General features: G+C 38.7%; 1 protein-coding gene across 2 annotated transcripts in view; it reads left to right on the top strand.

Moving 5' to 3' along the window:
* The window catches only part of LOC128738028 (RNA-binding protein fusilli), a 204189-nt gene extending 194399 nt beyond the window's left edge, over positions 1-9790 (top strand). The window contains exons 13-14 of one of the 2 annotated variants that reach the window (XM_053832836.1): positions 6739-6974; positions 7277-9790. In XM_053832836.1, coding sequence (XP_053688811.1) covers positions 6739-6974; positions 7277-7777 — 737 coding nt within the window. In that variant the 3' untranslated portion in view covers positions 7778-9790. Of the gene's footprint in view, positions 1-6738; positions 6975-7239 lie in introns of both variants that reach the window. The other variant, XM_053832837.1, reaches the window with a different exon arrangement.
* The last annotated feature ends 2448 nt before the right edge of the window (positions 9791-12238 follow it).

The raw sequence follows: 12238 nt of genomic DNA, 5'->3' as shown, positions 1-12238 counted from the left end.
TCCCTAGCTAATTGTTCACATTCCTTTCTTGGTTGAGAGTTCTACAACTGAAATTGTTAAGTCACACCAGATATTTTTAGCGACCTTCGACAGTTTCATATCTTCTATATATATAAGAGGCTTGTCTGTAGCCAAAACGAGGGGCGCGATATGTATTTTCGTGGTAATAATCGCCCACATTAAGCAAAGACTCAAACCAATTGCATTCAGCAAAAGTAACGTAGTGGCACCTCATAGAGTTACATAGCGTACCTCCAATTTGCTCTCAATTAGACGCGAAGCAACGCGCGCGGTTTACAACTAGTACTTTAGTATGTCTGCCAGATTTCCCCTTCTCGTGGTCGTATAAAACTCCTGGCCAGGAAGCCGATTGAAGTCTACCGTGGCGTAGAATTTCTTGTCCATCACCGTCACGCAATCGAACTTCGTCCACATCATCGTGTACAGCATCCGGCATCGTGTTTTGTCCGTCTTGCTTTGGCTTTCTTACAAGTCGACAGTCCGGCTCGTTTTTTAGCACAATGGTATGTTGTAGATGATACTCCCAGCTTGTATGCGGGATCTCGGATGGCGAAGTCGGGGTTTCACGGCGGCTTTCGGTATACGATTCTCCCCAGATCTAGGTTTCCTGACACTTTTGTTACATCGGTGAGGGTCAAGCAAGGCATTTCAATAGCCCGTCTTTCTCTTGGGTGTCATCTGCATGATTCCTCCCGGAATCGTTAAAACAATCAATTGAAATCCGTTGGAATTGTTAAAACAATCAATTTCAAAGTTCAGAAGGTCCTCGACGATCAGACTAGGATCGGATCGTGCTGACCACACCGTCAATTTTAACTCCGCGGGTAGAAATATACATGCGGCGTAAGAAGCTCACAAGTAACCAGCTCGTTTGCCTTCTTTCCGGGCTTTCAGAATTTCTAATAATGCTTAGTAAGGCTCCGAAAAATTGGCAAAACGTTGAAGTGGGGTTGCTTTTCGGGCTAGATAAATATGACCCATGTTCCAGCTAGCGATGCCAGAAAAGGAAATATTTTCGTTTTTATTTGTTCACAAATTTTGAGAGCGCGCAATGAAATTTGTGTAGGTAAGAAATAGTTTAATAATCTACTGTTGGCTAGCGAAAGAAGCGGATCTTTATAACTTAATTAGTGGCATCAATATATTGTTTGCATTGATTTGCCATATTTTTTTACACAATAATTAAGAATAATGGAACAATCAAACCTTCTGGTTTGTTAACGTTAAGCTGGAAGAGTCATGTGGCGGATCAGAAATATTCATTAAATCCTTTGAAAAGGTACTTAACTAAAGCATTCGCTGGGAAGTACTTTGTTGTCCCTATTACGCAAGCGACACCAGATTGAATGTTCTAGCCACAGCAAATCGAAGTCTAGTTTTGTACTCCTAGCAGTTTTGTGCTTAGAGTTACTGTAACTTCTAACTGCAGCAACCGCACGACAGAGCTAAACCTGAAACGAGCTGACGTGAGCGCTATATGCGCCACATTATGTACCTCACTTCGAGCAACTCGACTCGACTCAGTCACTGTCGAGTGTCAAGTACGGATAAAACGGGCAGCTTATCAGCTCGATGCATGACCATAACAATGAAACGACCTCTGAAAACCTGCTCAGCTGACGAGTAAGTTTGTAGGTTTTCAGAGGTCGTTTCATTCGAATTACTCGACAGAATCGTGTCGCATCTCGCATGTGACTTACATAACTCTAAAAGTAGAATAGTCGAGCAAAGTGATCAAGCAAGTGATGCCTTATAAATGGAGTTGCCGCGTACATTTTCGTATGCATTCTGCATTACCAGCGCTCTCCACAAACATTTTATGTGAACAGAATTTTATTCAACTGTTATACAGTAAACCAGCAAACACGACTCACAAGATTTGTGCTTTCAAATCTTTTTATTGCATTAATGCATGTTTTAATAGATCAAATTATCATGTCCGAGCATAGATAGGGAACAGTTTTCGGTTATTCAAGTTAACCTTGCAGTCATGGATGGTATGATCACTTTGATTCATTTGACAATACCGTCTCAGCCGAGCAAAATTTGACAAACTTATATATGAAACACTTCTAGAACCAGTTATTATTTACAATTAATTTTGCAGCATACAGCTCTGATGTAATGCTTTTTAAGCTCATTAGTTCGTTCAGTTAGCAAACGTTCACTAAGCTGCTAATGAGCTAGCAGCTTTGTAGCACCGTAAATACCAAAGAAAAAGCAAAACTTTATTCAGCAAAATTGAAGGTAATAACTAGTTCTACAAATGTCCCATATATATGTTTGTCAAATTTTTCTTGGCTGTGACGGTGCCATCCAACGAATCAAAATTGAGTCATAGTTATTGAACCCTCTTTGGTTGCTGCGCAAATTTTATTGCTTTGCTGTTGCGAAAAAAAACTACCTAGTTGAAGCATTCGCTGGGAAGTGCTTTGTTATTCCTTTTACTCGCGTAAAACATCGCGATGTGACATCAGAATGAATGTCTCAGCCACAGCAAACCGAATACCAGTTTCGCACCCGTAGTTGCACAACGCATGGGTAATGGTAACTTCTTTTAACAACAGCAAATACACAACAGCGAAGACCATGAAGACGGATTAAGAATAACGCGATCAAGAATATATCATACTAGCTGACCCGACAATCTTCGTATTGCCACAAATCAAACTGTGTTGTTCATAAATCGTGAATCTCAGAAGACCTTTGTCACAATCTCGAGTTTTGCAAGTTTCTAAGGAGTTCATGGGTGATTTAATATACAAATTTTCCTCACAGTAAAGTAGAAAACAACTCCCCCCATTGCTTAGCCTGATAAAATAAAGCGGATAGCATTAAAATATTCGTCATGATTATATAACATTTCACCGCATACCGTTTTGCGGAACATCACTTCTCGGTTGACCGTAACGCGGAATATAGAGTTTCGCGGAATACCATTTCACGAAAAACCTTACGCGGGATGTACCATTTCACGGAAAATGTTTTCGTGGAAAGTACCATTTTGCAGGGGTTATTTTCTTCTTGCTCGCGGACCCAACTCGAAAGTAATAGAGGTCAGTAGACCTAGGAAAATAAATAAACCTAATTGATAGTTTTTTGGTGATCTTGTCTTTGACTAATGTTTTATGGGAGAGTAAAATTTCTCGAGTTCGATTAGCCCCCCCTTCTAAAGTGGGGAGGGATCCTAATTCACCATAGAAAAAATTCTTGCCTCCTAAAACCTTCACATGCCGAATTTGGTTCCATTTGATTGATTAGTTCTCGAGTTATGAGGAAATTTGTATTTCACTTGTATGGGAGTCCCCCCTCCTAAAGTGGAAAGTGGTCCTAATTCATCATAGAAAGAATTATTGCCTCCAAAAACCGTCACATGCCAAATATGGTTCAATTTGTTTGATTAATTCTCGAGTTAAGAAGAAATTTGTATTTCATTTGTATGGAAGCCCCCCTCTTAAAGAGGAGAGGATTCATAGTTCTCCTCCTAAAGAGGGAAGGGGTCTCAATTCACCATAGAAAAAAAATTTGCCTGCAAGAACACCCACATGCTAAATTCATTTGCTTGATTGGTTCTGGAGTTATGAGGCAATTTGTATTTCATTTGCACAAGAGCCCCCCTCTCGCCTAAAGTGGGGAGGGGTCATAATTCACCATAGAAAAAATTCTTGCCTCCAAAAACCTTCACATGCCAAATTTGGTTCCATTTGCTTGATTAGTTCTCGAGTTATGAAGAAATTTGTATATCATTTGTATGAAAGCCAATGCATTATTTCCCCTTCTAAAGAGGATTCATAATTCCCCTTCTAAAGAGGGGATGGGTCTCAATTTACCATAGAAAAAATTCTTGTCACCAAAATCACCCACATGCCAAATTTTATTCCATTTGCTTGATTATTTCGCGAATTATGCAGAAATTGTTGTTTCATTTGTATGGTAGCCCCCCCTCTTAGTGGGGGGAGGGGTCTCTAACCATCATAAGAACCTTCCCTGGCCCCAAAAACCTTACCTCACGCCGATTGTTCGTGAAGGACCACCGGGAGAATGAGTGCTCTATAGAGCTCCAGTTTTGCGCGAATTTGCAAAATTTAGACTTCAAATGTGACAACATCGTTGTCACATATTACGAGCGCCCCAAAGTATTTGAGCTCCTCTTCTAGCTCATATTGTTTCCTATCCAGATCCTCCTCGGCATCAAAACCATTTGGTCTCATACGTTTCCTGTTAGCAACCATGTACTCAGTTTTGGCAGCGTTAATGGTGAGGTTCAAGCTCGCTGCTTATAACTTAAAAGGCCTCTTCCATTGCTCATTGCTTGATCCGATGATTTCGATTCCGTCTCCTGCAAAACCAAGAAGTATGTGACATCTCGTGATGAAAGTCCTGTTGTTTCCCACGCTTCCGGGCATTTCACATTGCGTCAATGTTGAAGGCAATGTTGAATAGCAGGTTAAAAAGTGCGTCCCTGTCGGTTCAACATCATGAACGCGGGTGAGATCAACCGCATCATTTTGACCTATCTAGCATCGTACGAATTAGCTTCACTAGTTTTGCCAGAAAACGGAGTGGTAGTATTATCTGTCACAGCTGATTTCGTTTGATTGAATCGTACGCCGCCTTAAAGTCAACAAACAGATGATGAGTCTGCATATTATACTCCCGGGATTTGCCTCGTAACTGACCCAGGGTCAACACACCTTGCATCACTAGCGTTCCCAGACGTAAATAAAAGGTGGGGCATCCGACCTGAATAAATTAGAAGAATGTTTTGGCCTGGCAAATAATCGTAGGCGAATAATCGTAGGATTATAATTACGTATCACAAAAACCGGTCAATTACGCTAAAAACTCCGTACTCTTGGGTGCATTTGAATTTAAAATTAACAGTGTTGGGCACGATTTCGCTAATTCGCTAATTAGCGACGTTGGCGTTTTCGCTAAATTTGGAGTACTAAACGCTTGAAATCGCTAATTGTTAAATCGCTAAAGTTGCATAAAAATTAAAAAATTATTCAAACTTTACCTCACCGTTTTTATGATCCATGGGTCAGAAATAATGTCACCATTAGCGGAACTCGGAGGCTAGGCCTTGCGTAAGGCGGAAGACACCTTGCTCTGTTCCTTTTTAACTTTTACTGCATTTAACCTTTCCCCAGAAGGAAGAGGATGTTGTATGTGCGTTATCGGTTATATCCGGCGGACACGAAGTGCCTCACGATGTCCAACTTCTTCACTTCAGGCTGCAGCTGACAGTACGAACAAAGCATCGAGTGTAGTTGCTTCACTGTTTTCGTCGCAGCTCCTGCAAATTATTTCTGTGCACAATAAGGTTTCTGCGATTGGCGGTACATGGGGTGGATTCATCACCAATTGGTTAGGTAACCGCATAAATAATCGCTAAAATCAGTTTCTTGTTTATGCATATGTTTTGTCCAAAAATTAGCAATTGTCGACAGATATTTGCGGTACATGGTGTACGATTCAATCAAAAATGAAGTAATTTTTGGGTAATTTAGATTTTTCGCTAATCTGAGTTTATCGGTTAGCGAACTAACTTTTTCGGCTAGCGGATTAGCGGTTAGCGATGCTAAATTTTCGGCTAGCTTTGCTCACCACTGAAAATTAACGTTGAAATTAGTAAAGTGGAGAAGCGTTTGGTGAGAAGAATGGTAGACTGGATGAAACTGGAAAATTTCGATATGAGGCAAAAAATATATTGGGTAGTTCAATGGTAAGTGGGACTCCAACCCACACTTTCATGGTTGGTACCCGAGTGTTTTAGGCAATTAAACTATTAACACAACCCTATATTAGATAGTCTCATATCTAATTTTTTGTCCCTCCAGTCTAATCATATGTGTGCGTATATGGAATGGTTAGACTGGAGGGATAAAATTGAATTTAAAATTGGAATTAAATGGGACTAATTATTTTATTTCATTCATTTAATTAAATGGAATTAAATGAAATGGGAAATGGGACATGGATTTGAAATTAGATACGAAATATTACTTAAAATTACGATTGGATTTTTTTGTCTTATTCTCTCACACGTTGCACCTCTTTTCTGTTCCTTTTTTCTCTTTTCCAGTCCCGTCGAACCCCTTGTCGAGCGTATTCGGGTAAGCAATTACCCTTCTATGGTGCGATGTAGTTGGACATCGTCCAGTAGATTGGTAACAGTTTACTCGAAACCGTTCGGCAAGAGATAATGATTTTTATGTTTTAGGTTACCGTTCCTGTTATTATTTTTGCTACTCATAACATTAGTGAAAGTTTGTTCTAAGTTCCCGAAGAAAGATTGATAAGTTTTGGCTGAAAATGCTCATAAACTAATGGTTACTCAAATGATTGGAGCGTAGTTTCTCAATCTGTTCATAGTTTATACTCTCAGTTAGATCAGCAGCCATGCAAGCCGTGGCATGCTAAGCTAAATCTCATGCTCCATGATAATGCAACGATTTGTATGTTAGGATTTGGTACACTTTACAAAATGGACATCTCTTTTGCACGGTTTCATAAGCTTAGAAAGTTTCATTTATCTCCGCTCAAATTACAATTTTATCCCAAAAACTTTTCCTTTCCGAAAATCCTAGTCTTTCATTTTATTATTATTTCTCTTCGTATGCTAAAAATGTTCTTTAACTGGTGGAAAATATTCCAAATGCTAATTAACATTGTCTTTGCATTACTTCTTTTTTGCAAATGAAAAACCAACAGGCGGAACCATCGTCGGCAGTCCGTTCGCTGGCTTTAGCCACTTTGGACCTCCCCCAACGGCCGTTCTACCACCGCGGGCTCATCCTGCTGCGGCCTACTATCCGCAGCCGATCCTATACTGGGGATATCCCAGTCCGCCGGTGTCGCCAACCACTTACTACGGTGCCCCAGCCCCACCGGGAACACACCATCTGCCGCCAAACATTCAACCGCATCATCACCACCAGCCGACACTGGTAAGTTTTAGAATTCAGTATACATAACCTAGTATATTAGCTAATTTAATAAACTAAGCAGTCCGTGGATTTTCACTGCGCTTGCTCGACAGCAATAACTTTCCAAAGTTTTATATTAATAACAACCCACACTAAACCGTCCACAGATTGGTTGAGGCAGTTGACATGCTAAATTATTTCCTCTTTTCTCTTCTTTCTTCCCTCTCTTCCCATCCGCATTCGCGTGCTCTCTCTCACACACACTCCTCCGTAACGCTCCCGACAGGTTCCAATTGACAGCTATTTTTAACTCATCCAAACAGCTTCCCGTGACGGATCACCATCTGTCGCCGGTGGCACCCGTCGTAGGTTCCGGCACGTCCGGTACGTCGCTATCCGGTCGCGAATCGCAACAATCGTCGACTCCGCAACCGCAGTCTCCACTGTCACCAAATTCGCCCGCCTTTCCGGCCCCACACATCGGCGGTGGTAACACTGCGTCGCCTCCTCTGCTCAACGGAATCCCCTCGACGTTGGCCATTCCCATTCCCGGTGCGCATGCGGCAACCTATCCAACACCACTGTCCCCAATACCACCGCAACAGCAGCAGCATTTTCACTGCGCTCACCACCACCATCAACAGCAGCAGCAGCAACAACACCACCACCATCACCACCACCACCAGTTACCGGGTCAACTTCTAGCGCCGCCTACCTACGAGCACCACATTCACGACAAACTGGTCTCTCCTCCGGGAAGTATTCTGACTACGGCTGCTCCTTCGCTCATTCCAAATCAATACGTTGAGTTGTTCATTGTTTAGTTGTGTGTTTATGTTCGTCGTAGTTCGTATTTTGATGGTCAGTGTTGGCAATTGTTGTACTCCAAGAACCAACAATTTGCAGCACTGCGCTCGTTTTAGTTGCCAATCAATGCCTGCCTGTCCGTTGTTTGCGTGTGCTTATGAGAGAAAGTATGTGTCCGCTACAGGTTAGCGTTTGTTACGTTTGTTACTGTGAGTCGTTACAGCAGACTATCCAAATAATCGACAAGCTCTTAACATAGTACGATTATGATATAAGTGCTGCTTAATTTCCATTTTCTTCATATTCTATTCGTTTAGCAATAGGATTTTTTTATCACATGCATATTCTTAGATGATAGCTAAATCTTGTGAAAGCAATCCACCAACGAACGAAAGCATTCCAACCTAATCCAAGACATACATATCAAAGCTTATACTAGTAGCCTATAGTTTGATCCCAATTAAGTACAATAGAAAGCGTAAGTTTAGTGTACTTTACTAGAATATATTTTATTTAGGTAAGTGCGTACGATTTAATAAAAAAACGTAAATGAGTTCCACTCTAGTGTAAAACTGCTTCAAGCAAGTGAGAAAAAAAACACTGAAACGCCAATATTTGCTCAAATTTCAACTACTCTTTCTGTTGACCAAGTCAAATTGCGTACTAATAGAAACAGTGTTACTACAGCAGGTTAAATTTTCTACATTCTATCGGCATTGTTAAGTTTTGCGTCTGCTATTTTAATTTTATTTTCTATTGTTTGCACTAATTATGTTTTCAATTTATACGACAGCAACAGTTTCACGATAGGTCTTCCAAATATAATTTAAAAGATCGTGTAAAACATAACTTCACGTTGTTGATTTTTTCCCCCATTTATTGATCTAACTTATAATTTAGTGTGAAATATTATTAGAAAAAAAAAAACACAGACAGTGCATGATGATAGAGTAATAAATTATACCAATTATCATTTAGACCTAAAACAAAGTGCCCAATGATGACAAAACCCCTAATTACCTTGTTTTAGAAACATGCTCTAGATGCCTAGTAAGGGACGTGCAAATCTAGAAAGAAAAAAAAATCTCGAATCAAAGGTGCTTATTTTTGTTCAAACTTGTTTTCAAAAATGGTTGCCAAACAAAAAAAGAAAAATCTAGCAAAGCAACCAACCTATGAACAGAATAGCAATCAAATGTACTGTATTTGTTAATATGTTATGTTGCCTAATAAATTAAGCTACTAAAATTGTACTATGAGAATAGAAAAAATCCCAGCAGAGAGACCCCAAAGCTTGTATTTAATGAAGGCATAACTGAAAGATTTATTTAGACTAGCTAGCTAGGTAGGTGCGAAATAAAGGAAGAAAAAAAAAAACAAAAACATTAAAACAAATCATTTGCTCAACAGAAATGCTTTCTGAAACGAAAACAAAAAACTGTCATTGATTACCTAACGATTTCAAAGCAAACAACATACCATCTAGTTTATAAACACCGAATTAGATCAGATAGACCACGTGGGAGGAGACGTGAAAGGAAAATGTAAAACAAATAGTTTAACCAATTGTGTGCCTGAATGAAAATAAAAAGAAACAATTAAAAGAAAAGATCCATTACTGTAACGAATGTGGCAAAAATTAAGAACTTTACGATAATATTAACTCTAATGATAGGTAAATAACAAAAAAAAGTAGTAGAACTAGTAAAAAATAACAATAATAGCAGCGCTAAGGTTTAAGCAATTGTTGTACTTTAATTATGTTAACTGATGATGATCACGATGATGATGATGATGATGATCATGATGTGTTGTGTACTATTCGATTTAGTTATTTTTGATTGATATTGATTGAAAGAGTGACATTATTAACAGTGGAAAGTTTTCCCGTGTGAACGGGCCAAGAACGAAAAAACAAAAGAAAACCGATTAAGAAGATTAGCATTATATGCTGTGCAATATACGCTCAAGCTGCAAAACAAGTAACTATAACTATAAACGACAATAAAGCAGAGAAGTTTTTTTAGTTTATGCAAAATTGCTCGAAATGTTAGTTTATCTTTTTGAAAAGAATTCCAGTGATTGTGTGTTTGTTTTTTGGTGTGATTTTTTTGTTTGTTATTCAATTACAACATCAACAACAAACGTACACGATCCTCTTCAGTTTCTATGCCGGAAACAATGTGTAAATCTGTCCTTTAAAATGTGTAACCAAATTTGTTCTTCCAAGCTTTTGGACGAACTTCTGTTTACGGATAATTATGTGTTAACAAAAACTGCTAGCCTGGTGACTTCAGTCAAAAACTGCTAGTTTGAAATCTGAAAGTGTAACTACGATCAACAGAGCTAAGAAAATCCTTTATATCTTCACGTACGAATGTGTCTGTTCTGAAAAGGACGGTTTTTGGTTGTTTTGGGTATTGTTTTTAGGCTTTAGGCTTTAGAAAACCTAGTCTTTGGTAACAGAACAGGCTTGGATGATCGGCAATATACCACCTTGGACAGCCTTGTTCTTCTTGTTGTCACGACCAGCCTGTAATTGCTTATAACTTTAAACAAATCGTACCTTTTCAGAGCCAACACAATAATTGAAGATACAATTAAACCTTCTCATCAAACAATTCGCCTCAATTTCCGAAGTTGTACGGTTTTAACATTTTCTCGCGTTTCATTGAAACCATGATCTCGTTACACTGTCACCTAAGTTGCCATTTCGTGCTGCTGTTAATAATAACTTTAAAAGTACGTTGAACTTCTGAAAAAAGTAGAAACTTTCAACTTGAAATCTTAAACAATAAGAGTAACAGATTGTATAAAAGATTGCTTTTTTCGCTGTACAAATTTCTAAACTTAACCCATTATGACCCGAGAATACCTAAATTTGGACCAAATGAAGTGAAACTGTGTAATCCATTATATTATGCCTCGAATGTGTCGGGAAACGCAAAATCGTCATTTGGACTGGTTTCAAGGCCGAAATATCGCAGGTTTTATATTTCATACGCTCAGTTTCAAACAAACAAATTATAAAGATGTTTACATATTTCTTATCAAACTTGGTGATAGACTTGATATATAATTACCATTTTACATTTCAGGCAATTCGTCACAAAATGTAGACTTTTTCATGTGTTTTGGAGACAAAGTTTCGCCATTTTTTCAGTTTTTTTTCCGCCATTTATCACAACTTGGCACTGTTTAAAATACAGATAAAATGACAAAAACTGACAGATTATCTCACACATTCATCAGATTGATGTCTTATCTCTCTTGTAGTGATATATTAACAATGCTAACTATTGAAATTCAGCAGTAAACAGGTTTTGAAGACGGGGTATGATATATCAAACGCTCGGACATAATGGGTTAATACTTTCGAACCTTCTCTGGGACAGCAATAAGATCGGAAATACGTATGTTTTCTTCAGTGGCATCGGTGAAAATTTAACAAAACAACAAATTGGAAACAATTTAACAAAATTAAGAACAAATCTACCGTTGTTCTGTTACCTTCCAGAAATCTAAGCTGGTTTTTATTGCCAACCCTTCTGCGACGTTGAAGATATTTTACCAATTTGAATTTATTTCTTTTTCTAGCGTACTTTCCTAACACAGACATCAAATGAGTTGAGATCAACTAATAAAGCAAAAACATATTATTACAATGAATACAATTGTGTAATCTATTTTGTTATTTTTCTTACATAATAATTAAACTAAAATTTTTGGTAATGGAAACCGAATCTTCTTCTGCCCGTTGACCTTTTAATTCCAGTTTCAATAAACGAATCTCTTTTTTCGCCTTCAACTTTTGTAGTTGTATTTTTTCCATTTCGTTGTAGTGTCTTTTTCTTTGCGAAAGTGCTTCTTTCATAATATTTTGCAATGCATCTAACGTTTTGCCAAGGTTTTTGCGGTTTACCTTTGATCAGAGATGCCAGAAGTGAAGACGTGTCTTCATTTTGAAGACATTTTTGTTACAAAAAAGTGAAATGTCTTCGCTGGGAAGTAAGCCAGAACAAATGACAAAGTCTCCTCGTCCCAATAAAATTTCTTACGATCGCGATTAAACCTAGACCAATTTGATGTCTGTGTTAGGGAAGTGTGACAGAAAAAATGACAAAAGTTAATTGTCCCAACAGATCGCAAATCCTTTAACAGTGAGACGATTAAATTTTGCGCTACAGCTGTAGTGTTCAGTTATAACACAGACAAACAGCGTAACTAGTTTCGTCCATGTCCATGGAAAACCATGTTCTAGCATTATCTGCAACAACTCATTTCGTTTGAATGAATCGTATGCTGCCTCAAAGTTCACAAACATTTAATGTGTCTGCAAGTTACACTCCCGGAACTTGTCTAGTAACTGACGCAGGGTAAACATCTGATCCGTCGTAGAGCGATTCTCACGAAAGCCAGCTTGGTACTCGCCGACGAAGGACTCCGCTAACGGTCTCAGTCTGCGGAACAGAATACGG

Source organism: Sabethes cyaneus, chromosome 2, assembly GCF_943734655.1.
Source record: "Sabethes cyaneus chromosome 2, idSabCyanKW18_F2, whole genome shotgun sequence".
Taxonomy (NCBI): Eukaryota; Metazoa; Arthropoda; class Insecta; order Diptera; family Culicidae; genus Sabethes; species Sabethes cyaneus.
This window is presented reverse-complemented; position numbering and strand designations above follow the sequence as displayed.